Source organism: Danio rerio, chromosome 1, assembly GCF_049306965.1.
Source record: "Danio rerio strain Tuebingen ecotype United States chromosome 1, GRCz12tu, whole genome shotgun sequence".
NCBI classification, from domain to species: domain Eukaryota; kingdom Metazoa; phylum Chordata; class Actinopteri; order Cypriniformes; family Danionidae; genus Danio; species Danio rerio.
This window is the reverse complement of record NC_133176.1, coordinates 49,709,828-49,737,783: the sequence shown is the minus strand read 5'-3', so window position 1 is coordinate 49,737,783 and position 27,956 is coordinate 49,709,828. Positions and strand designations below refer to the sequence as shown.

The following is a 27,956-nucleotide window of genomic DNA, read 5'->3' as shown; positions in this document are numbered from 1 at the left end:
CAGGCAGGAGAGTCTGATTGGTGCCTGTGTGGAGGGTAAGCTGGGAGTTGATTGGGCGATAATTCTTCTACGCCCTGCGACTTCAGACTTAGTCGAGTGGGCATAGACTAAGTAAAGAAAGATTCATTGACATGGTTTGGTAATGGTGGAGGACAAGGAGAAGTGGATGTGAGAGTGATAGCATGGAGAACGAAAGAGAAGGACAAAGAGGAAGAAGAAGACGGGTCCATTAGTGCAGCCTCATCTGTCCTCATCTGGACGTCTGTGTGTAGGAGACTGTGGTTCACTGTGTCTGGAAAACTAAATCACACTCAAGTGTTTCTCACATATATTACAGTGCACAAGTCAACGGAGTCAACATGAGGACACCGTGTATGAGTTCAGCTTGAACTATATGATCAAATACGAAACATGCAGGAATTCCTTTTGCTAATTTTCTATGCATTAAATGGCACTTCTATGTTTTTTTATGAGGTGTACGATTAATAATAATAATAAAAAAAAAACTACTTTAAAAAAAAGTCTAATTTCTCCATGATGGATGTACAGCGTCCTCCAGTCTCTGGCACCTAGACTGCAGCTCTGTACAAAAAGTTTGGCTAGAGGAAAAATGGTTGTATCTAACTGAGCCTGGTTTCTGTCAAGTTTTTTTCCCTTCACTTTTGTCAATTGGTAAAGTTAGTTCCTCGCCACTTTTACCACTGGCTTGCTTGGTTTGGGAGTTGTGGAGCTGCGCATCCATGGATTTGCTCAGTGTTTGACCTTTCAGCAGTGAAAATTAAACCACACTAAACTGAATTAAACTGAACTTCAACTCTGAAAACTGAACTGACACAGTTTCAATCTTCTAGAACATCTATGTTAAGCTGCTTTGACACAATCTACATCGTTAAAGTGCTATAGAAATATAGATGAATTGAATTGAATAGTTTTAAATAGATTTAAGTTTACTCAGTTAAAAATTGCCTAAATATATTTAACGCACTGGTATACTTCAAACAAAATCAAAAAAGAACAGAAATGGCATCTTTCCGAACAAAATCCAGCCAAAAATGAAGTTTGTTTTGAGTTTGTTTCGCTCACTAAAGCATACTTTTGTGGAAGTTCGTTTTGCTTCTAAACCCTTTTAAACTTCCATAGTTCTAATAGTGTTCTGCTTGGTGTCTATACACCGCAAACAGAATGCATTGTGACGTGCTGCTGTGGGATTCTCGTGCGACTGTTTGCTTTATATGAAACTGTTCTTCTCTCACAGCCACCATTGTTGCCGTTTAGGAGTAGCAGGAAACATTTTATCTATTGTTCTAAAATCAATTAATCAATCAATCAATTAATCAATCTCTATCTATATATCTATCTATCTATCTGGGTTGTCAAATGATTAAAAAAAATTTACGTAAATAATCACACTTTTTTGTAATTAATCATGATTAATCACCATCAAATAAGTGCCATATTTATTACAGAAATAAAAACACAGACATGTAAGTGCCATTTGAATTTCAAAACCATCAATCCCAATAACAAACAAAAGTGATTTCCAAAAATGATTTCCATCAAACTTATGAAATGTGAGGACTCCTGTTAGTAGCTTAAAGGCAGAGAATAGGACTGTCTTTGATAGCTTGCATGATGAAAGTAAGCACTGTGAGGGAGGGGGTGGGTGTAGTGCATGAATGTGAGGACCGGGGGTGTTGCTCACTATTCTGCTGCCTAAGGCGCCCGTCTAGGTGCCTCTATAGACGCGCCGACCCTGAACACGTCAGCCACAACAGGAAATAAAATAAAAAAACTGCAACTGTGATATTTGCGTTATTTATTTATTTTTACGCGTTATACATTTCAAATTAATCACGTGCATTAACACGCTAACTTTGACAGCAACCACTAAAATTAGGCAACAACCATCTCATAAGCTTCATTTCTAAATGTTTGATTCAAACAAAATCAGCACTTTTTCCAGGTTGCCCGAGGTAATGCGCATGCGCACTCAAAATGAACATTTTTGTTTGTCGTGAAAATTTCATTTATGGCCGTGCTACACACTATCATCCCAATAATGCTTCGTCTGATCGCGCTCGTCTTCTGCAGTTCACAACTTGTCTTGATGGCGAATGTCCTACAGAAATGATAGTGACTCTTTGTTTACAAGTTTGTGGGCGTTTGAGAGGCTGCTGTCATGTAATGTGCGTTTGACAGGACAGACTTGCGTTCGTTTTATACAGATTACAAAACCAAAAAAAAATTTTAGTTTTCAAGTGCACTTGGTTCATTTAAAAGCACAGATTTAAGGCTTTATGTGGATATATTTCTCAAGTCTGTAGAGCAAATATTCGCTGAGATTCCAGTGTTTATTGCTGAAGTTCATGTTAAAATCAGTTTAGTTAGTTTTTTGTTTGTTAGTTTGTTGTTTGTTTTTTGTTTTTGTATTTTAGAGGTTTGTTTGCATGCTATATACATATATTAAAAATATAAATTATTGTATAAATGTTGTAATGTTTAAATATTTTCCTATTAAAATGTGTGAATGTCATGTGACCATCAGGAAAAATGTCATTTTTTTAGAGGATGTATTCTCGCGGTCTTCCGAGATGGTTCCGAGGTAACTTGGCAGAACTGGTCTTCATGAAAACACGAGTCTATTCTCTGTGTTTGTGGAATCGAGAAACAGCCACAGTCAAAATATGGAGAAGTTCAAATCAAATGTCACAATCCAGAAGAAAGATGATTTGAGAACCTTTAAAAGTGGAGTGGTTGTTAGTGCCAGACAGGCTGGTCAGAGAATTTTTAAAACCTGCTGATCTACTGCAGTTGTTCCACACACCAGTCTCTGGGGTTTACAGAAAATGGGTTGAAACAAAAAGAGAAAGAGTAAAAAAAAAAAAAAAAAGCTACTGTGCAAGCTCTGTGAGTAAAAATGTCTCATAGATATTTTCTGAAGGCAAATGTACCTAATGAAGTGGCCAGTCAGTTTATATATAATTTTTAAAAATTAAATAAAGAGAATTAAATAAATTATAATACATTAAAAAATAAATTCTTCCAAAATTCTCATAAATGCTTTAATAATATAAGAGATAATCCTTAAATGGTCTAAAGACTCTGAAATGATTAATGGAAGTGAATCAAAAGGAGCAACCCTTACATTGCTAATGAAATTTAAATCAGAGACACTATTAAAAAAGGTCTTAACGCTCCACTACTTGAGAAATGAGGCTTGTGAAACTCTCCAGGACATTTAATGACCAAAATTAAAAGTTCATTTAAAAAAAGAAATCACTGCAATAGTCTCTTAATTGTAGATTGCCAGCAAAATGAATGCCACAGTGTAAAGAATGAAGTACAGCTTTGCAGTGTTAACCATAAAATAAACACTAAAGTATGAAGTAAGTTATTGTGTGACTTTGACATAAACAGAGTGTGTATGTGTTCCTCCTGACCTCATGGTACGTATCCTCCAGCTCTCCATCATAAATCCAGCGGTATAAGAAGTTGAGAATCGGATGAGACACCAGACCAAGGATGTGCTGGATCAGTGCTCTCATGTTGGGGTCACCCGTCTTTCCATACGCATGTACAGCAGTGGCCAACTCTCCACCCTTACGCCCTGAGAGAGAAACCAGAGTTTGTTTATTTACCGTCATATCAGCAACCTATGGCTAAATTGCAAAATTAATATAGATCATTGGCTAAAATAATAAGATAAAATGGCTAAAAGCAAAATTAATATAGATAAAAAATTAACATTAAAATTGCATAATAATAAAAATGTAAATCATAATAACAGATGATAAATAAATACATAAAATATTTCACATTAAGAACATTAAATATGATTTTTTACTTGCCCTGCCAAAATTTTCACTGGCCCAAGTAAAAAAAAAGTCAAAAGTCTTTTTTTTAGCCTCATATTTTAAATTATATATATATATATATATATATATATATATATATATATATATATATATATATATATATATATATATATATATTACAGATGTAATGGTATCAAAATTTCACGATACGGTAATACCTCGGTATGAATGGCACGGTACGGTATTTATTGAATCATTTAAAGGAAAAAAAAAACTATTGAAGAGACTCAAAAAAGTGCTAGAATGTTCAGGTAACCTCAACACTGAACAGATCAATGACATACAAATTACCTATTTGTAAACTTTCAAACAGGAACTTAAATTATTAAATTTTAATAACAAAAAATATTAAACCATGTAAAAAAAAACACCACTCGAAAGGACAAGCCATGAGTGAGATAGAAGTCTCTTGGTGGTACAAGTCAATGTCTCCATCAATCTGAGCAGTGTGCTGTGTTCTGCTGTCCCCTTGACTAAAAGAATCCCCATCATGTTAGCCATATTCCCCGACTTGTATTTCAGCATTGTATTTTTTTTTCTGTCACCTTTTCTTTTTTCTTGTTTCTTTTCAGAGAGAAACTGAAATGCTTCCATGCATCTGATTTAAAACCCGCTTTAGGTTTGACCATTTTTAGCTCTTTTTCTTTGCTCCTACTAGCAGCACCCTCCATTTCTGCATTACTGGATCTGTAGTGACAACAGACCGCAAAGGATGATGGCCACGCCTGGGCTGATGAAAATTGTAGTTTCCGCTACCTCCCATTTGCTCCATTCGCCTGAGAAAACTTTTTACCAGAAGACCTATAATTTTATTGAGTCACAACCACGGTAATATTGAAAGAAATTGCTATTGCGGTATGACGGTATTTACAGGATGAGTTGTATAACCACCAACCTTGGCAGTAGTCCACCAGGGCGGCCAGTGTTTTTAGTCGAACCTTGGGGTCGTAGGTCCACACCAGAAGTCTCCTCAGAGTCAAACTGCTGTCAACACTCATATTTACACCCTGATCGTCCTCCACCTGGAGCTGAACGCACACACATTCACACCAATTAACTGGCAAAAAATACAAAAACATTGTATTTATATGTTTTAGATTATTATTTTTTTTTTATAATTGAACACAAACTGCCCTGCAAATGATTTCATAGTGCAAAGTATGTAAATAAGAGTTGGGCTAAACAATATATCAAATAGTTATCATTGTGGCGATAATAGTATTTGCAATATCTGAATCAAAGAGTATTTGCTTGTTACATGCATAGGTCATTTATCCAAATTTAACCAATCAGATGGGGTCTTGCTATATCCCCAGTAGGTGCTATTATGCTATTGGCTAGACCGGCCCATAAGTAATACAGGTGCCTCAGAGCAGAGAGCTGAAAATAAATACTAATGGCGGAAACATCAGTTCAAATGAAGACAAATGAAGAAAATGAAAACAGTGAATAAAAATCGAATTATTCAAAATAGAATAATAAATATATAAATAAAAAATCTGAAGGGATGCAGGGTGGGGCAGTGGGAAGCACAATCGCCTCACAGCAAGAAGGTCGCTGATTCGAGCCCCGGCTGGGTCAGTTGCCGTTTCTGTGAGGAGTTTGCATGTTCTCCTCATGTTCCTGTGGGTTTCCTCCAGGTGCTCAGGTTTCCCCCACAAGTCCAAAAACGTGGTACAGGTGAATTGGGTAAGCTAAATTGTCCGTAGTGAATAAGTGTGAATGAGTGTGTATAGATGTATGTTTCCCTGTGATTGGTTGCAGCTGGAAGGGCTGGATAAGTTGGCAGTTCATTCCACTGTGGCGACCCCAGATTAATAAAGGGATTAAGCCGAAAAGAAAATGAATGAATAAAAGAAAATCTGAAAACGTTTGGAGTCATTGGTAGTGCCCTTAAGTCTAAATGTTTGCACCTCTACTATAAATATCTAATACCAAAATATCTAAAACTTACTGGCAGAAGCTCAATGTCCCTGATATGTGAAATATTGTTTTAATAATTATAATTCATTATTTTAATATTTAATATTTAATTAATAATTAATATTTATTTTATTAATGATGAGAAGGGATCCCTCTGTATTCAAAGAGGTTTAAAAGAAGATATAATGCAAATTAAATATTAAACATTAAACTTTTGTTTTGTGCAGGTATGTTTTATGTAGCATCACTTGGCTTAAATCAAACCATTATATTTTTTTATGTTAAAATTATATCATCATAATAATTATAAAAAAATTATTAATATATAATAAAAAAGATTGTTGTATTCATTCATTTATTCCACTAATACACTGTACGGCTTCTTATGCTTGGTTGTCGTCATTACAAGTTGCTTTGGATGCAACAGTCAGAAAAGGTTACAGGAGCAATTTGTTTCATTTCAGACAGGGTACAAAAATTGGCTGGAGCTTTGCATCAGTTTCCCCAAACTTCTGTTCTGAAAACTTTACTACAATATCCTGCAGATTTTTTCCAGCCAAGAACGAAAGGCAGAAAAGGGTTGAACGCACACACATTTTCCCCTGCACATTAAGCGTTTGTCCCATACTCACCTGTGCATGAAGTACAGAGAGCAATCTGTAGTACTCTTTCAGTTCCTGATGCAGAGCAGCACAAAAACTCTGAGAATAAAGACAACAAAACAAGTGTTACTAAAATTATGCAACATTTTTTATGTTAGTAATTACATTTTCATTTTTAAAATTGTAATCATTTTTTTGAATAGCTGTACACACATATCCAATTATTTTCTTTACCGAGTGAAAACAACATAAGTGCTTGTGATAATATATATACCCACACACACACACACACACACACACACACACACACACACACACACACACACACACACACACACACACACACACACACACACACACACACACACACACACACACACAGTTGGAGTTTAAATTATTAGCCCCCTGAGTTATTAGCACCCCTGTTTATTTTTTTCCATTTCCATTTAGTCATTTAGCAGACGCTTTTATCCAAAGCGACTTTTATCCAAAGCGACTTTCCCAATTTCTGTTTAAGCAGATTCTTTCAACACATTTCTAAACATAATAGTTTTAATAACTCCTTTCTAATAACTGATTTTTTTATCTTTGTCAAGATAACAGTAAATAATATTTGACTAGATATTTTTCAAGACACTTCTATACAGCTTAAAGTGACCTTTAGGGTGCTTTCACACTTGGTTCAATTGCCCGGACCGTATCCAAGTTCGATTGTCTCCCCCTGCCACCTCCTCGGTTGGTTTGTGTTCATACTGTCTTTTTTCCATCTTAACCCCGGTACGCTTGCGTCATCGAGCTGCTGTTTTGTTTACAGCCGTTGCTAGGTGACGGTCACGAAAGCAAGTGCCAAAATGGAAAGACGTCCGCACATCGTGGTCATTCTGCTTTTACTAAAGCTTTTAGTTTTGGACATACAGAAAGCGACTCGCGTCCATCTGCAGCGAAAATGTCATAAACATTCAGAACATCAAGACATCACTGCGTTTGCTTTGGCTCAGAAACGTGACACACACACACACACACAAATTAACGTTATGAAAACGATAGTTTGTTGTACAGTTGGCAGTTCACTTCCGTGATTTGGTACGATTGCATTCACATCAGAAGTGAACCGTACCAGGGTTCGCATGAACCGTACCCCAGACCACCTCTTTTAGGTGGACTCGGGTACGGTTCACGGGTGCGCACCCGAGTTTAGAAGACACGTTGACACTAGCTAAACATATCTTACTATGACGTCAAACAAACCCGGGTGCGGACCAAAAGTGCTCATGTAAAAGCACCCTTAAAGGCTTAACTAGGTTAATTAGGTTAACTAGGCAGGTTAGGGTAATTAGGCAAGTCATTGAATAATGATGGTTTGTTCTGTAGACTATCGAATAAAATATAGCTTAAAGGGGCTAATAGTTTTGTCCTTAAAATGATTTGAAAATAAATTTCAAAACTGCTTTTATTCTAGATGAAATAAAATAAATAAGACTTTTTGCTGAAGAAAAAATCTTATAATTATAAAATCACAATGTATTCTGTGTAAGACGTAGTATAATGAAGGAGGTCCCCAAAAAATGGCAGCTTCTAGGTCTGACAAGACTTGAAATGAACACATTTTATTTCTTACCTGCCCAACAAGACCAAAGGCTCGATCCAAGCTGTGTGAGTCTGTATATTTTCTAATTTTATTGTGGAGCCAGCCGAGCTCGGCCAGCCTGCTGCTAGTGTCTCTCAAAGACTTACACAGTGGCACCTACAGAACAAACAATTAAACAAACAAACAAAAAAAAAAACTGTTATTAGCTGACTGACCTACAAAATGCAGAATACACAGCAAGAACCAAAATACTGAAAGTAATACATTACAATCTAAAGTCACTTTGAAAAAAAAAAAATAAAAGAACAAAGCTAAATGTGTGGTTCATTTTAAGGAAAGTAACGTCAAAGCATGTGTTATGATATTTGTAGTGCTGGCCATATATATATATATATATATATATATATATATATATATATATATATATATATATATATATAACAAAACTATACAAACTTTTGTTACATATTTATTTAATTAATTTATTTAATTTATTTATTTATATTTAATTATTTAAATGTATATATTATTTGTATCACACTTTATCCAAATATAGATTGTGAAATATATGCATGCGTGTATTTATATATATATACAGTAAATGTCAGAACTATTAGCTCTCCTGAATTATTAGCCCCTCGTGTATGTTTTCTCCCCATTTCTAAACATCATAGTTTAATATCTAATTTATAATAATTGATTTCTTTTATCTTTGCCATGGTGACACTACATAATATTTTACTGGATATTTTTCAACACACTAGCATTCAACTTAAAGTGACATGCTAAAGGTTAACTAGGTTAATTAAGCAAGTTTGAGTAATTAGGTCAATCACTGTATAATGATTGTTTGTTCTATAGACAATCAAAAAAACATAATGCTTAAGGAGGCTAATAATAATGACGTTAAAATGATTTTTAAACATTAAAAATTGCTTTTATTCTAGCCAAAATAAAACAAACTGCTCTGTTAAACATGATTTGGCAAATATTTGAAAAAAAAAAGTAAAAAATCTAATAATTTTGACTTCAACTGTACATAATAAATGTACACAGTACGCACACATTTTGTCAAAAAGTTTATTTTATTTTTGCATTTTATTTCATTTTAAAGAGCAAGATAGGATTAAAATGATATATAATATATATCATTATATAATATAATATAACATTATATAATATAATATAACATAAATAATATATGTTTTTTTTTAGCCAACACTGACTTTAAAAGTCTGTAGGAAATCTGTGTTTTATTGTAGGGTTTCTGTCAACCGGCCAGTGTGTAATCTGCACTTGTGACATTCCGGTAAAGACATTTCTATCAGGTAAATGAAGAAATTGCTTGAGCCAATCTCGATAGTTACTTTATTTTGTCTTTTTTGTGAGCTACATCATCTCCCTTCCACACAAAAGCTCTTTGATTAGAAATGCGCTTGGAAAGGTCACCAAGATTCCTTCAAAGCAAAGCGGTTTCTAAACAGACAACCAGTTCTTTCACATATTTTTCCTCAGATACAGACGAATCAGGCACAGAAAACTGATATCTTTTACTAACAGCATAACAAGGGAATATGCAAAATATGAAAATGATTCACTGATTTGTTAAACTTAAGGCGTACACCAAGAAATACCTTCACATTTAAAGGCTAATTACTTAACACATAAATAGTGACAACAATATAGAATTTTATATTTGGATATACAGCTATGAAAAAAATAAGAGCCACTTTCTCTGGATGTACTAGATTTCCAGTTGAAGTCTTTTTCCTACTTATTTTGCAAGAAACAAGCATTTAACTTAAAGTGCAACTAAAAGACATAACTAGGTTATTACGGTAACTAGGAAAGTTAGAATAATTAGGCAAGTCAATGGACAACAGAAAATAATAAGGGCTAATAATATTGACCTTAAAATGTGTTTTACCCATTTAAAAACTGCTTTTATTTACTATATAAAAAGTAAGGTAACTTAAACATTTAAAGCAACGGCTGCAAGGAAATTGAGTTTATTCAGTGCCAAAGCTGTGCCAAATTTTTTTTTTTTAGATTAAGACCAGTATATTTTATGAAATAAGTAGATCTTATTTGTCAAACATTTTTTTTAATTGAATGAAATTCTATGTAGTTGTGCCAACTCATTTAATACAGTTTACTCAAGCCCTGTTTAATTTTAAGCAAACAAATTTGGCACAACTTCAACCACAAACCAATTTCATTGCAGCAGGTTGCTTTAAACTTTTTAGTTCCCTCAACTTTAATTTGTACAATGTTCTATCAGAACTAAAAGAAAAACTTTCCCCAGAAGAAAAAATATTATAGGAATTACTGAAAATGTCCTTGCTCTGTTAAAAATCACTTGGGAAATATTTAAACTGTATATTGGGTATTGGTTTGAGTAAAATGTTTGTTTTATTCTATAAAGGTCAGATAAAATTTCTTCCAAAATAATATTAATAATAATAATAATAATAATTAGCAGTTTTTGGAGCAAATATCAATAGGTCCAAATTTCAAGCGTTTTTATTGGTTGTTATTACACTGATATTGTGTTGTCTAAAAATGAATATTCTTTAAATAAAAGAGCCTTTTTTTGATATTTTATACAAGATAAACACTAAAATAATGTAATTGTTTAATTTTAAATTAGAAAGGGCAACAGAAGTTTACAGTGCCTATAGAAAATCATCATAGCCTATTAAAATAATTACTTTGTTATAGAGCCTGAAATCAAATCACATTCCAAATAACTTTTCCAGCTTTTGAAATGTTTTTGTAGCCTTCTCCTAACCTGTGTCTTTCTACAATTTTATCCCGAAAGTCTTTTGAAAGCAGGGTGTAATGCGAGTAAAGGTATTGGTAAAAGGTAGATTTTTCTATGGGCACTGTACATAATACTATACATTAAAATCTACAACTATGTGTGATAATTTCGGTCTTTTTATTATTAAAAAGAATAATATTTTTCTATTTTTCTTTGTTTGTGGTTAAATTTGATTAATATAGTTTTTTTGTATATTCTGAAGTGATTGAATCAATTTACATCTTTATGGAAGTTTATTTTATATTTTATAACCCGTTGATTGTATTGCAAAGGGTATTAAAAAGTATTGTGAAATATCTGGAAAGTTAGGTTTGTGAGGTTTATGATGAGCTGAACTAAAATGTGGTGAAGTGTTTTTTGCTGTTCTCATTTTTTAATACATTGATTTGGTCGATTGAACATTTGATTTTGGTTTATTTGATGAAATCATACATTTGTTGAAACTTTATTTAATTAAACTATTTGAGAAACTGTAGAAGGGTTTTCTACCCCTGGCCCCAGACCCATTTTATTAGCCAAATACTGCTACAAGCCAGACTGGTTTGTATTTTCCTTCAGACAAGACATATAGCTATGAAAAATGAAGAGAACGCTTTACACAACAATGAAACATAAACCCCAAAAAAATTGAGAATTTTCAAACTTCTCCTTTTTTCATAGCTGTATGTCATATCCAAAATAAAAAAAAAAAACCAGTCTGGCTCATCAGTGTGTCCATTATTTATCCAGCACACCTAACCGAACACAAAAAGCCCATTGTTCTTTTCTAAACAAATGGATGTACCATTTTAAAACTGTCACTTAAAAAAAGACACCTGATCAATGGGCTTTGATTCACCATCAGTGTCTGCCAGGAATGAAAAAGACTTGTAAGTTGCTTGGCTTAAATGGATTCACGAGACCATAAGAAGAAACTGATGATGCTATCCTATATTTCTCATAATGCACTTTCAAACTGACAGGAGCTTTAGTTTGTTTAATAAAAACTCACTTTAACACGCTTTATAGATACTTTCAAGAAGAAGTGTTAGAGTAGAACATTGTGCTCACAATAATTACTTCCCATCATCCCTGTCTGACGTCTAAAGTGATTGTACAGTAGCTGGAGTGGAGAGGAAATTAAAAATGTGAATAATCAGAAAAAAAAGTACTTGGCTAATAATCTGAAAGTTAAACTTGCTTTGTAAATGATCATCATAACATAGTCATTATGAATGACTGAGTGATTTGACTGGCTATAAAACTTAATATAAGATTTTCATTTAAAAGTGTGGTCATTAAAGAATTGCTTTGTAAGAACACAGCAAGCTAATGTTAAGATCATTCTTGTAAAATTGTATGTTATGCTAAAATACACTACTGATCAAAATAATAAGGGGAGGTTTGCGCGTTTGCATTCATTTGTAGAATAAAAACAAGACATTTGAAAATGCTATATTAAAATACACTCACAGGCCACTTTATTAGGTACACCTTTCTAGTAGCTGTTGAATTCAGAACTGCCTTAATCCTTTCTGGCATAGATTCATCAAGGTACTGGACATATTCCCCAGAAATATTGGTCCTTATTGACATGATAGAATCTTGTAGATGCAGCAGACTTGAAAGCTGCACATCCATGATGCGAATCTCCCATTCCACCACATTCCAAAGCTGCTTTATTACATTGAGTCCGGTGACTGTGGGGGCCATTTGAGTACAGTGAGCTCATTGTCATGTTCAAGAAACCAGTCTGAGTTGATTCGCGCTTTATGACATGCCGCATTAACCTAGCCATCAGAAGATAGGTACACTGTGGTCATAAGCAGGGCTGATAGTGGAAAAAATTCCTGAGCCTGAACTTTTTTCCTTGCCCCTGAGGTGAGTAGGGGTGGGGGTACTATGTATGCAACGCACTTTTAACACATAACTTGTGGGCCCCTGGGCCCAAATATATTAACAGCCTATGTGTAACCCTGATCATCATTATTGTCAAGTGGCTCTTTTTAGACACATGCCAGTAATGTCAGTGACACATGCCAGTGTCAGTGATCTTGTGACATGTGCCAGTAGGTGTCAGTATAAGCACGTTATAAGCACATTAATCTTATAAGTCTCTTTGCTTTAATATTTAAAAATCATTAGGCAAATGACACCTGTTATCTTACATGCATATATGTTATGAGTTTTCAACGTGCATTTTATTATAACTTTTTAAAGGATATTATTTAAAATACCTTAAAATGAAAATAAGTTAAATAATAAAATAAATGAATGAATTAAAAACATAGAGAAGTCCATATTGTAGGGAACAAAGGAACTGCCAGGATGCAATAATATACAGTACAACAGATAAGTGTAACCCCTCCCATACACAAGCATGCCACAATAAATTTGACTGACATGTACTGTCAAATGACTATATTACGTACGGAAGTATGACTATGAATACATAAAATAAATGCGTTTAAATTAAAACATCGTGGAGTAGTTCAGCAAATAAACTAACTTGCGACGCGATAAATTAGGTTAAAAGTCGCGTAATGATTAAATATGGTTTTGCTCGTGTTAATTAATGTCATAAGCTTCGCCGGGTGTCGATGTCACTGCAGTGACATGCAGCGCGACACTCTGAGTGACACAGGTCACTACACATGCCACTAGCGAGTGACACATGACAGTGGAAAACCGGACGTGCCACCGGAATGTGCCAGTGTCATCTGTACGTCAGATGTCGTGTCACTCCATGTTAAAACTGCTACTGTGAATCCGCGTTCAAGCGCACACAATAAGCTAAAACTCGCCCCAAGCACCGGCAAAAACAAATAACAATGAATGTGTCGAGGAAAGAGTAAGGACATATCTTAATTATTTATTAATAAACTTATTCTGAGTCAGTGTCGCAAATATCCTGACTGGCAATCTCCTCTTGGACTCGCCTTTAGAAATTCATCTTTACGGATTACATGAAGGAGTTTTCTTGTTTTCGATTTGTTTTATTTCGTCAAGTAATAATTTAAAGCTTTCTATAAATATATTTATTATGTCTGTGAGGCATATACATTTTGCTTCATTTTGTTAAGCGCTCCTGTTCAAAAACCAGACGACAGAAAGCGCATAATTTTGGTTTTCTTTATTTTATAAAAACGCTGTAATGTTTTTTGATGTATTACTCGTACTTTGTGAGCAAAAATGACGGATAACTTTAAATTGCTCCCACTGAAAAAATGCAAGTGATTGCTCTGGCGCCTCGATGTCCTGCAAGCTTTTTATAAGCAAACTATGCGCCTAATAGCACACATTCTTTAACGTTTAACCTACCATTGTTTTATACTTGAACTGTTTTATATCTTTTATTTTAGGCAAGTCGTGATGATCTGAGAAGGCAAACTGATCAAACAGACAATGATGGTCTTCCGCTGGGCGCTGTTCGTTAAAAAAAATATATATATTTTTAACGAATAAAAAATGCTCCAAACGTTTTTCTAAATAAGCTGAATAAAAAACGAAACTAGATATAAACACTTTGCCATTAGGCTACATACAAAACTGAACTATTTCATAGCTGAAACACTAAGTTGTTTAAGGAGAAGGGGGAAATATATTTTTGTCCCGTCTATTGCTTCACCGTTATTTCGAGAATAAACCCAGCGTAAATATGCAGATGTCATTCCCAAAACATATCAGCGTATATGTGCCGAAAACGAAAGTTTCATACAAATTCTGAATGGATTATAGCCTGGAAAGTGCAAAGCACGCTCCTCTTATTATCACTAAAAAGCGTCACTAATCTTAGTTCATAGAGATCTCACAAAGATCCGTTATAATTTATAAAGCTCTCTAAATTACACAATTAATCTTTTATTTACATGGCGTCTACACTCAAAAGATGATTCACGAGCACACAAAATGGCACTTAATAAAAACCAATCCGGCGCTTTCAGCAGTGAGTGAATGACAGATCAATATCCGTGAACCTGATTTTTTTCCCCCGCAGCTAGGCTTGCCACGATAGACGGTGTTGACCGTGATACCGGTGTTAAGACGCAACACCGGTGACATCACTTTTCTACCGTGACACCGTCCCCACATTTGTTTTTTAAGTATTCGTTTTTTATTTTTTTTTATTAAACATTTATTTAAAATAAATGGAAAATATAATTATAAATAATTGACTTAAAACGAGAGCATGCTCTATAATTAAAATCTAAAGCTACAGTGCGTCATATTTCATTGACCACGTGAGGAGAAAGAGGAGTCGAATTTACAGAAAGAGGATGGCGGACGATTTATTGTCAAAACGCAATGCAAAGGCGCATATTTGGCAAAATTTTGGGTTCAAACCAAACGCATAAGAGAACCTGACGACGTTAATGAGGCGATCTGCAAACTTTGCCTGACAAAGGTGGCAGTATCTGGAAACATAACTAATTTATACACGCACCTTCATGTTTAACTATGGGTGGGTCGCGGAGAGATCCATACATACGCAACGCAAACTCTCATTTAAAAAAAAATTCACGCGACCATCATCTCACAATGTTTAATAATAAATATCTTTTTTTTTAATTAAAACGAGTGATTTAGCAATGCTGCGCCATTGACAATCCAACTGCAGAGAAACATCGTGGCAACGTGAGGACTTTTTCCGAAGTTCAGCTGTTCTTATTTCCACTTGATTATGTGTTTAATGTCAAAAAAATCCATAATGTCTAGGCCAAAAAGATGGAATCCTGTGTGTGCGCACATCTTTTATAACTGAGGCCGCTCTCTTCAAAAACCGAAAGTTGCTTCTTCTGTCTGGCAATATTTCGGCTTTTAATATATGAAAAGTTTATTTAGATGAGCCAATATTAAAAATTGCAATAAAGTAACTGAGACGTGCGGCCACACATCGAATCTGAGGACTGATCTCTCTCTCTCTCTCTCTCTCTCTCTCTCTCTCTCTCTCTCTCATTCAGACATCGAGCCACAACACAAGTCAAGTTGCAAAACTTAGGCAGGTGCAGCTGACAGGTAGAATAGCTGAAGCCTTTACGAAATCTGTCAAAATGCACCTCTGAAATTAACAGGCATAAATGTCTTTGAGCCAAAAAAAAGTCTATTGGTAGGATATCTGTAAAAACGCAATTGGAGCCAAAGATATGAGCTGTGTAGCCTATAAATTATAGGCCTATTATTGTGTTTTAATTTTAATGAAAATATGCTCAGCATATTTAATTAACGGCTATACGCCGTCAATAGACAAGCCATTCTAAACATTATTTTACCGTGTACTGGGTTATAATGTATATTTTACAATAAAAACTAAACGTAGCATGTCTCGCTGTCATTTAAAACGTGAAATTCATACCACACCAGAGCTGTGGACCTGTAGTGTTTAAACTTACAGGGCTGCGTTTCCCAAAAGCATCGTAAGCCTAAGAAGTTCGTAGAAATGATCGTACGACTGATCTTAATATTACGGTCTGTTTCCCAAAAGCATCGTAACTTAAGTAGCACTTGAAAATCTTAGTGGATCTACGAGTGCTCTGGAGTAATCGTAAAGCCTTAAGTGCATCGTAAGGAGACAGAGTTATGAGGGCACCTGCTGGACAACCGGCAAATTGCACCTACAATTTACTTCTCTTCAAAGTCATTATTCATTTTATTTGTACGTATATCTCTATTCATTTATATTTTCTACACATTACACAATTCAATATACAAATAATAATGAATAAAGAAAAAAATAAAAATTACATAATAAATGTTAGAATGAAAAAAAAAATTACACTGTTGTATATGGACAAGGGTAGGGTAGTAGGCTATATTTTTGTCCTATTAGCAAATGCACATCAGGTGGGGATAATTAGGCTAAACTTTTCAAAAATAAATGTAAGAGCTTATTTATTTATTTATTTATTTACTTATTTATTTATTTTGATGTGAGATAAGCAATTTTTGATAAAGAAATTGATAAATAATTCTACTTAATTAAGGTTTCATATAAATATCGAAAATGATGCTGATGTAATTTCCGGCAAGGACTGTTAGAATTAGTTTTATGCGAGATTGGAGCAAGACAGTGTTTTTACAGTACGACATTTCCAGTTAATTTATGTTTTTAAACTGGCTCAAAAATATTTTTTTTATGTTATTCGAGTTGAATATACATTCACACAAGTAGAAGAAGAATTATATGGATTGCTATAACATGTGCAACAATAACGAGCCATTCTATAGCGTGACATTTCAGCACTTAACAAACGGATAGCGACTCCTAAGTTGCACTTAAAGCTGGGCTACGTGCAATTGTGTTAAGTGCATTTTTGGGAAACGCACGTGAAACAATAACGAACGTTCGCAAAATGACTCGTAGAAAACGCTCTTAAGTGCTAAGATCAATCGTTATCGGGAAACGCAGCCCAGGGCGGTTGGTCAATAGTCTTAATTCGCACTGAACTCCAATCCGAGGGACTCGATAGTTACTCGATAGACAACATTAACTTGAGAGAATTAAAAAATAAAAGTTTTTTTTAAAGGAACAACGTGCAAATCTGCAACAAATAAAATAAAAATAAAACGTCTTGGCAGTGCTGTGTGTATTCCGCCACTGACAGTGTGAGACGCCCTTATGCTGCGCCTGTAACTGCCGCTTGTAAGAGAGATCAAAGCTGTATCGATAAAACCAAAAAGCAAGATCATTTAGTTATAAATATTCCATAACAATACTTATCGAAATATTTATACATTTACATGTTGTTTATTGAGATTGTGTGATCTGTATAGGTTGTCTGATCTTTCCAGAAGCTGTAAACTGACACATGCGGTGTTTAGCTCTGACGAGGCGCTTTTATTTAGCCTGCCCTTTGATTTTTTACATAATGTTTCAATTCTTAATTTTTTTCATATAGTTTAATTATAAAATGAGTGCTCGCTTGTTTAGTTGTGATTATTATGCAAGGATCATATTTCATATTCGGTTTATTCTTCAATAGCCTAAATTCGTTAATAATGTATTTTATAAACGGACTGTTCATAAGGACTAAGCTGTTAATATATAACATAGGCGTTTATGGTTGTTATTTGTATGGTTCCAACTTACACAGTTTTTTCAGCCTGTAGCAGTGTTGTGTTTTATTCGTTATATAAATAAAAGTTATGTTTTGTTTAATAACAGGGATTTTTTTGTAGTTTCCTTTCCGTCCATTCAAACAATTGACACCGAATTGGCAACTCCCGCAAAACTGAAAGTGAAAGTATTATACGCACGCATTTATAAGCTATTTAAAATCAGAAAAAAAGAGGAAATGAAAAAATGCCCACTCCCACGGTGATACCGGTATTACCGGTGTTGTCACATGTCGATTAACCGGTGGGGAAATTTCCTCACCGTCACAACCCTACCCGCAGCCACAGTACGCCGGAAATCCGGCGTGGTGCCGGAACGCTATCACCCCTGCATAAGGGGATAGACATGGTCAGCAACAATACTCGGGTGGGCTGTGGCATTGACACAATGCTTAATTGGTACTGATGGGTCCAAAGTGTGCCAAGAAAATATCCCCCACGCCCTTACACCTTCACCACCAGCCTGAACCATTGATACAAGGCAATCTGGATCTATGCTTTCATGTTGTTGGTGACAGATTCTGACCAAATCATCCGAATGTCGCAGCAGAAATCGATACTCATCAGGCCAGGCAATGTTTTTCCAATATTCTACTGTCCAATTTTGGTGAGCCATTGCAGAATTTTAGCTTCACTTTTCTGTTTTTAGCTGACAGGAGTGGCACCCGGTATGGTCTTTTGCTGCTGTAGCCCATTCTGACGCTCAGTTTGAGCTGCAGATGGTCTTGACCATGTCTACATACCTAAATGCATTGAACAGCTGCCATGTGATTAACTAGCAATTATACCTAATAAAGTGGCCGGTAAGCATATAACAATATTTAGAATTTGTATATACATTGAAATTTAATTTATTCCTGTTTTGGCAAAGTTTTGACGCTTTCAGCATCACATGAAGCAATCTAATATGTAGATTTTAGGTTTTAAGAAAAATGTATAATAATTATCAATATTTTAAAAACAGCGGCAGATATCTAATCATGATGCTTAACATTTAATACATTCGTGATACATACTATGTGCAATTTTTATAAAACAGCATTTATTTGAAACTCAATATTTTAAAACATACAAAAAATACTCAAATAATAGACAAATAAATAATAGATCTCCCTGAAAGGAAACTTTAAACAGTAATGCATATTTTTTAATATAAAAAAATATCCTGCCATAAAATCCTGCCATAGGTTAATGGTAGTTCTCAAAGAAGCCAAATGAGAGAAAGATACAGCTTATAATGCATCACCTTTGAATCAATTTTGTAGCAGTTTTCCGGGCTGCACATCTTGATGAACTTTCCGTCGATTCCCTGGAAAACATAAAGAATGTCTCGGACGAGAGCAGCTTCCCCAATATCAGCTGGCCCAGAAAAAGAGAGGAAAAAAAAGTAGTGAAAAAAAGACAGTTTGAAGTACTGTAAAGGTCAGACTCATATATCTGTCACAGAGAAAGGTGCCGTGTGGCCCTCTGCATCTTAAACACCTCAGAAATCCTTCTTCAGGTCTAAGGAATGCACAAGAAAGGACACAAGTCTAATGTGAAATGCAAGAATCTACTCTGATTAATTAAAAAAAAAAAAAAAAAGGAAAATATTCTGTAAAATAAAATGAGGGTTTGTTCACAGACGGACCCATTTATTGCATATACTGAATAAAACACTTGGGCTGATGTCAATGGTGTTAAATGATCATTTATATAGGATATAAAATATATTTATTTACATTTATCTTCATAGAGAAATGGTAAAAAAATGTATTTCTGTCATTTACTGAAACACAAACACAAACTGTTTAACACAAAAGAAGATATTCTGAAGAGAAGAATGTTGGAAAACGGTTGCCATTGATTAGAGGGAAAATACTACTGAAGTCAATGGCTACTGGTCTCCAACATTCTTCAAAATATCTTTTTTGTCATTGCTTTTTGTTAAAAAATATTTTATTATAATTATTCTTTTTTTATTATTTATTTATTTGCTTTAATATTATAATTTTTTTATTATTATTATAACTGTCACAACAGCAATGTGACAGGCTATTTCATGGCAAGCTCAACATCCATAAAACACATTTACATAATGATAAATTCAATAACAAATCCATATTTCAGCTTGTTATAAATATAATTTTTTAAAATATACATTTCCTACTATCAAAGTCAATGGCAACCAGTTTCCCACATTCCAATAGCGTTCAGCTGCACGTCTAGCTCCACGTTTTGGTACCTTTTCTCGTGTTTGGTACCCTTTCGAAAGGGTGCCGAACAATTGGTATGGTACGGTTTGGTACGCCTTTTGACAGTGGAAATGGCCATAAAAGAGTACCAAACAGAACAGTACCACTCAATGGAAACGGGCCATAAGGTGTAACTAATAAAGTGGCTGGTGAGTGTATATCCCAATAAAAATAAGAAATCCATAATACTTCCTCTGTATGTCACATGACTAAAGTGTAATCGCAACATCTGTGGTTTCAAATTTGTGAAACTGCTACTGCAATTAATAAATCAGTACTAGTTTTAAACCATTTGCAGTAAGTAAAGGAGGAGTAAATTAAAAGTTTTGGGCGAAGTATCCTTTAAGTTTTTAAAATACTATCCTTATTTTATTTTTTTTAGTATAAGCAATCGACACTTTCCAACTGGCCATGTCTTTTAACAAAAATCTAAGATTACTGCTGCAGATACCAACCACTGCCATCTCCGTCCCGCCTGGGTCTTTGCAGTGGTTTGGGAGCTGGACTGGAGGAGGGTCCGCTGGGGGGACGAGGAGCAGCTGCTGCCCCAGACGGAGAACTGGACACTGGCAGAGTCCAGGCTAAACGAGACCCTCTCATAGACTCTCCAACAGCCTGAGTTCCAGCTCTAAAACAGAAAAAAATGGTATAGATTTATAAAAATTTACCTCATGATGCTGTATGTTAAATTCTAGAACAAAAAGTCCAACTCTAAGGCTGCGGTGAAAGAAATATTTGTCTTTTTCACCACATAAATTTTCGAGACACATTCTCGTTGCCCATTAGCAAAACCAGTGGGAATTCACTAATTACCACATAATGGCACGCTTTAAACAAATAATGACATTGAGCTCTGGACACTTTAATGATGTTGTTTGCTCTGACAGATTTACTGTGAAATGGATCCGGTAATCAATTAATTCAGGAGCTTGGAGGACATGGCCATATTTAAAATATCTTAAGTGCTGCAGGTGCTAGACAAATGCATTAATAATAGATGAGTGTGCGGCAGTTCAATTAAACGTGCGACAAATACAACAGCTGTATAATTGAAAAGATAATTATGAAAAGGGGAGGGAAGGAGAGAGAGAAACCCTTATGTTTTGTCATAGACTTTATAAAGGATTATATGAAGCAATTCAACAGAAGCTGAATAAGAATGACACAACAACTGTTCACAGGAGAGAAAATTCAGCTAGATCTTTTCTTACAACATTTTTTAAACCACCTATAGAACCACTGAATTATTTTATGTACAAAAATAAGTTGGGAATTATTGCCGTCTATGGAGGATGAGGGAGCTCTCAGATTTCCCTTAATTATATTCATTTATAATATGTAATATTTGAGAAGTATGCTTTAAGATCATTCATATAAAATTCTACGTACCAACACAATGATTTCTATATGCAAATACTTGCTGTGTTATACTGTATTTTACTTATTGTATAAAAAAATACATACATATATACATATATGTATATATTTTATGCCGAAATTATTATATCGAAATTATGTCATTCCATTTTTTTTTTTTTTTCGAAGTGTATTTTTTAAGCTTCCCCAAGAATGACGACTTCCACTGCTGAGAAAGCTGCAAATATGAAAAAGGTTTATTGTCTGCAACTGACCCAGTAAGCAAAGATGGTGGGGTCGGTCCAGGCCCATTAATAGAAAACACCCCCATACTGCTGATTCCACTGGTAGCCATGCTGGAGTTATGAGCTGTGGCGGAGCGCTCTGGGTAGCTGAGTGGGAGACTCTGAGGACGGGCATAGTAGAACGGTGTGGAGTGAACATCACGGGGCAAAGCCTGAGCAAGCAGAGCTCCATAACTACACACCTGTAGACAGAAAACAAGATTACTTCTGCGCTTATACACAAAATCCCTTTAAGGCAAGTCATTTTACTCGAAGACCATCTTTGAAATGCCTTGTATGCTGAGGTATTCTGTTTGAATGGGGTAACATCAAATTCTCTAAAAATGCTTGCCAAGCTTAAGATTTAATTTCAAATTAGGAATCATCAATGAATACACCCCCCCCCCCCCCTTCCCCCAAAGAATCGTCAGTCTATATCGATTGCTGATTGTCTCCTGTACTAGAAGACGGGGCTTCATTCGTCATATTGACCTTTACACTTTTCGCCATTCAAAACTATAAGAGCGACACGTCTTGTGTATTCTATAGCCTTTGTTATACATCATGTAAAGTTATATTTCATATCACTGAGTCTGTAAAATAGGATTTCATACAGGAACCCGGCCGGATGGTTTCCTTGGGTCCTCACAGAGGCTGAGCAGGAGGTATAAGATGGACCATCTGTGTTTCAATACACCCTGTTGAACAGAAACAACTGAATCAACATACAACATCTAACAATCTAACGATCATTATATCTGATCCGTGCACCACGGCTAGCTGGGAAATAATGAGAATAATGATCGATTCTGACCTGGGTCTGAAGCTTTCTGTGCAACTCAGAGAAAAGGGCTGCATCTGCTTCCCGCCTTTGTTTCAACACTGCAAGAATTCAGCAATAATCAACAATAAATGATGACACCAAAATATAAAGTTTTTCTTTTTAATGCAGCTATTATTAAAGGGCATTTTTGACAGAATTGTCTCTACGCCGATAGGTCCAGGGCTGGATTATTACTAATGACAACATGGTGGAATAATTATGCATAGTCAGTAAAGGAACAAAGAAAAGTAACAGACAATAAACACACAGTAAATACATTACAGTGGTTTTTGAATCGGGTTGTCTGCAATATTAATGATTTTTGTCAATCTTAATTCTGAAATTCTAGCTGACAGCATTATTTTGTGTTATTTTACTATAAAGAAAGTAGAACTGTAAATTTGACACAAAAATATGTATAATCTGGTACATACAGTGATCATTCTTTCAATATTTAAAAGTAACTTAAAAATGGATTTGATTATACATAACAATTATCCAACCTTGGAAAAGATAACTCAAGACAAAAATATGGTTAAAACCAATCATCAGTTAATCACAAATTATCGATATTATTCACAGTAAATTTGCTGATCAGTTGTATTTTTTTTATTCTGTTATACTGAACATTCAGAATTATGTTGATTTCATCATCTTACCAAAGTCCTAAATCTGATATTATGAATTTCTATGACTACATCTGCTGAAATTCCAGCTACTATAGCAGATTAACAATTCACCCTAATTTCTATTTTTCATGCGGAAACAAAGTTTAATATTATGTTTCTGAAATAAAATTCTTAAAACTTAATTCTCATATAATTTTACTTTTATTTTTTTTTTTTGTAGATTAATATAACAGGTCAAAAAAAAAAAACACAAAATATTTGTTTCAGGCCTTCTAAAAGCACATGTGCACAAAAAAAAGGATAGGGTTTCAACATCACTCACATTCTTTCTTAATTTTCTCAGACACCAAAAACTCGTCCCGTTCAATTGTGGGAGCGTAATTACTTCCAATGACCCGCACAGCGTACTGGAACTGATGGGCTACGTCAGCTGAGAACAAAAACAAACAAACATACATACATACATACATGAAGCAGATTTTACAGATTTTATTATGCCAAATGCCATTAATGTTAAACTAAATAAATAATAAAAAAAAGTCTAGCTGGTCATGAAATATTCTGAATTATTGACTGATAAAAATATGTTTTCAAAACGCTCCTTCTAATAACAATTGACTAATAATTTGTTAAAAACAGGTAATCAAATGTTTTTAACTTGGCTTCATCCAAAATTTAGATTTGTATGCTAAAAAATGTATAAAAATAGCACATTTCAATAAATAATGTCTCGTTTACAGGCAACCCTGATATTATTCAGAAAATCTGATAAATATTTGTTTCCACAATGATGCCTCTTGTACACCGTCTTATTATTTTTAGGGAGAAGTCTGTGTCATTTCAGGTCAAACTTATCTAGTCAAAAATATCTAGTCAAATATTATTTACTGTCATCATGACAAAGATAAAATAAATCAGTTATTAGAAATGAGTTATTGAAACTATTATGTTTAGAAATGTGTGAAAAAAATCTTCTCTTCATTAAACAGAAATTGGGGAAAAAATAAACAGGGGGGCTAATAACTCAGAGTGGCTAATAATTCTGACTTCAAATGCATTTATCTCATCTTTATAAAATGAAAGAAAGGACCATTCATTTGCCATCTCTACAGTTCACTGATAATCTGCTGATGAGCAATTCCATAAAAAATTTCAACAAATTAGCAAAACTCTTTCTAGTTTTTTTGTGTAGGCTTGTATTTTACAGTACTGTAAAATATTTTAAAAATGATCTGTCAATGTTTTCAAAGTTACATTGATTTACCAAAGTAATATAAGTGGTATTTTCACATCTATCACATCCATAATGGAGAGGCGTCATATCCAGATTCCATAACCAAGCTTTTTCCTCATAAATTTAAAAAATAAAAATAAAATAAAAATAATTGATGTATAGAGAGCCAACTCTTATCCTTATGAAATAACTTTGTTTCTTCTGTGCAGTTTAATTTCTACAAAGTATGTTGTTTACTATAAACTCGCTAACTTTTTGGTCACATCCATAAGTAACGCAAGTTTATTTTCCTCATTTGAATATGAAATATGTTTACATATTGATATTTTTCTGATCCCCTAACTCTGTGGTTAGTAGTTCTGGAAAATAGAAACAGACGTTTCAATATAAAATGAACATTTAGTTTCTATGTGAATTTATGTTTTGAGTTTTTACTGTAAATGTCACATCCATAACTCTGAAATTGCTCTGCTGTCTTCGGTTTCTGATCTGTTTTGTATCTTATGCAAACTCTCTGAGATGCAAGTCCTGTAGGTCTGGGATTCATTCATACGCACTAACTATAGAGGTAAAGTTGGTTTTATATATTCACACATTCAGACATTTTCCTTAATAATATAATTTTAGAAAAGTATTATTTGCAAATTCTAAATAGCAAAATTATACTAGCAGCCAATGACTATCAAAGTACAACATTGTTCACAGTCAAATAAACAGTGTTAATGTTGTTTTCAAGTCATACTTGGAGTTTTTTCGGACCAAATATTCAAAGAACCGTGATAAACAATATAGGAAGCGCGTCACAAGTTGTCACTGAACGAATGTGTGAATATAAAACCAACTTTACCTCAATGCACTAACTTATAGGAAAATGACAGCTGACATAAGGTGACACAAATCATCACAGGGTCTCTTTACTATTGAGGTAAAGTTAGTTTTGCAATCGCTCATGAGTGCATTTAACAGTCTCCATGTTGTTTACCACGCTACTTTGAATATTGGGTCTAAAATCGCATTTAAATATGACTTCAAAACAACATTAGCACCATTTCATTGATTGATTGAACACTTGATTGACCTTGATTGAACACTGTTGTACTTTGTTAGTCGTTGGCTGCTAATATGATTTGCCCATTATGAATTTGTGTATAATTATTTTCTGAAATTATATTACTAAGTAGTATGTCTGAATGTGCGATTGTTTTTAACCCCTATCTATTAACGCAAAGAGGCAGGGGCCCTGCGCTTTTCAGCATCTGCAAATGTTCACAAGATTACAGCATCTCATCGGTGCAGATCTGACCCTCAATCACGCATTTGATCGTATCACATTTTCAACGAAACAGCCACATACTCGCTCACATCCTGCACATGACGATCATGTTTAAGCGGCGGTATGACAGTGATGTAAAGGGATGAGATCTGAGTCTTTACCTTCGCTCTTGCCCGTGATCTTACAGCACAGGCTCTGCAGAAGCACGTTAGGGGATTTCTGATCAAGCGTCGCCATTGTGCGCTTATCTGTCGCCTCCGGTGCGGGCAGAAACGGTTAACGGTGTTTTTTTTTTAACCGCTGTCGCTTTCCATTCGATGGGCTTGAGCTCCTGGCAACAACAGCGCCATTTTAACGGAACCCGCCGAAAAGCGCCCACAGTCGGACAGTCAACGGAAAACACAGCAGCGGTGCGCAGCGGAGGAACGGTCGGCTGTGAAATGAGGCTGAGAAACAGGTTCCTCCGTACTAACATTGCCTAAGCATAAAATATAATAATAATAATTGCATTAGTTATACTGATATATTTGAGCGTTTTTTATCTCAATTATTTAATAACAGAAACGTTATTCTTACTAATAAAACCGGTATAGATAAACAGCTTTGAAAGGTGCACTGGGCTGTTTCTAAATTTTTGCAACCAAACAAATAATGACAAACAAACATTCTTAAATATTATTATTATAACACTTTAACCAAAAACAGCACCAATAATATCCCATATAGAAATTTCATATATGACAATATGCTAATTACATGTATGACATTCAAGTTCATATTTGGTTTTCCCTTATATAAAATGTCATATAGATCATTTTGAGGGATGTAAACAAAAACAATTGTGCCAACGTACTTCCTGTTTCACATTTTAAATTAAATTTCTATGGCTTTTGATTACCGAGAAAAGCCACTTATTGATAAATAATGTTATGACAGCAGTTTTAACCTTGTTATGATTGAATTGTTACAGTTTTGAAATAGTTTGATAAACTATTTTGACTACATTGAAATGGTCTATATCCAACACACACACACACACACACACACACACACACACAAACATATATATATATATATATATATATATATATATATATATATATATATATATATATATATATATATATATATATATATATATATATATAGATATATATATATAGATATATATAGATTAGATTAGATTTATAAATGGCATAATAATAAAACAAACATTTTTCAGTTGTTTTGGTGCATTTCTCAGATCAAAAATGATAATAAAAGCAGTTTCGTTTGAAAAAGTTGTGTTTGCTTTTGTAAGGTTACAATTATAGTGTGTAATTACGTATTAGCAGCAGTTGTGACCTAATGGTTAGAAAGTTGGACTTGTAATTAAAAGGTTGCAGGTTTGATTCCTTGTCCCGGAAAGATTTCTCCATCTTCGACACCCAGCTGAGATGCCATAACACCTAATTGCTCCCTGGCTGCTAGAAGCAAAAGTTGCCCATTGCTTTGGGTATATGCTCAGTGTGTATGTGTGTGTGCTCTAACTTCTCACTCGTGTGTGTGCACAGAGGACCAATTTAGTATTGGTACTTGACAATACTCACTTCACATTTGTCTGCGGTTGCTAATGCCATGTTGCTAAAAATGAATTTTTTAGTTTTAGTTTTTAATCCCCTTTAATAATCCCCTTTTTATTTATTTATTCCTCTTTATATCCATTATTAATCCGGGGTTGCAGCAGCGTAATAAACTGCCAACTTATCCAGCAAATGTATTATGCAGCGTATGCCCTTCCAGCTGCAACCCATCACTGGGAAACACCCATACACTCTCATTCACACACATACACTATGGACAATTTAGCTTACCCAATTCACCTAGCACATGTGTTAGCGCAACTGTGGGGAAAACAGAAGCATCCGAAGGAAACCCACGCGAACACAGAGAGAACATGCAAACTAAACAGAAATGCCAACTGACCCAGCCGAGGATTGAACCAGTGACTTTTTCTGTAAGAGGATTGCACTACCCACTGCGCCACTGTGATGCCGTTTTAGTTTTTAGTGTTTGCTTTTCTACAGTAATTTAGCATTTTGCATTTGTGCCCATATTTAATTTTCTTCTCATTATCCCTATGCCAATGTTATTTTATTTGTCAGACATGCAAAAGTGTACCTCTGAATCATATCCAGTTTCTTTTAATCAATATTCCACATATACAGTGATGTGTAAAT

General features: G+C 34.5%; 1 protein-coding gene across 2 annotated transcripts in view; it reads right to left on the bottom strand.

Annotated features, from left to right (window-relative positions):
* Nucleotides 1–26,110, bottom strand: part of tubgcp3 (tubulin gamma complex component 3) — a 44,924-nt gene extending 18,814 nt beyond the window's left edge. Inside the window, exons 1-11 of one of the 2 annotated variants that reach the window (XM_005170995.5) lie at nt 25,899–26,110; nt 23,553–23,660; nt 22,593–22,660; nt 22,393–22,476; nt 21,770–21,981; nt 20,594–20,766; nt 19,151–19,263; nt 8,019–8,144; nt 6,431–6,499; nt 4,771–4,903; nt 3,441–3,607 (exon numbers count right to left, since the gene is read on the bottom strand). In XM_005170995.5, coding sequence (XP_005171052.1) covers nt 3,441–3,607; nt 4,771–4,903; nt 6,431–6,499; nt 8,019–8,144; nt 19,151–19,263; nt 20,594–20,766; nt 21,770–21,981; nt 22,393–22,476; nt 22,593–22,660; nt 23,553–23,660; nt 25,899–25,974 — 1,329 coding nt within the window. In that variant the 5' untranslated portion in view covers nt 25,975–26,110. Of the gene's footprint in view, nt 1–3,440; nt 3,608–4,770; nt 4,904–6,430; nt 6,500–8,018; nt 8,145–19,150; nt 19,264–20,593; nt 20,767–21,765; nt 21,982–22,392; nt 22,477–22,592; nt 22,661–23,552; nt 23,661–25,898 lie in introns of both variants that reach the window. The other variant, NM_001004513.1, reaches the window with a different exon arrangement.
* Nucleotides 26,111–27,956: the final 1,846 nt, after the last annotated feature.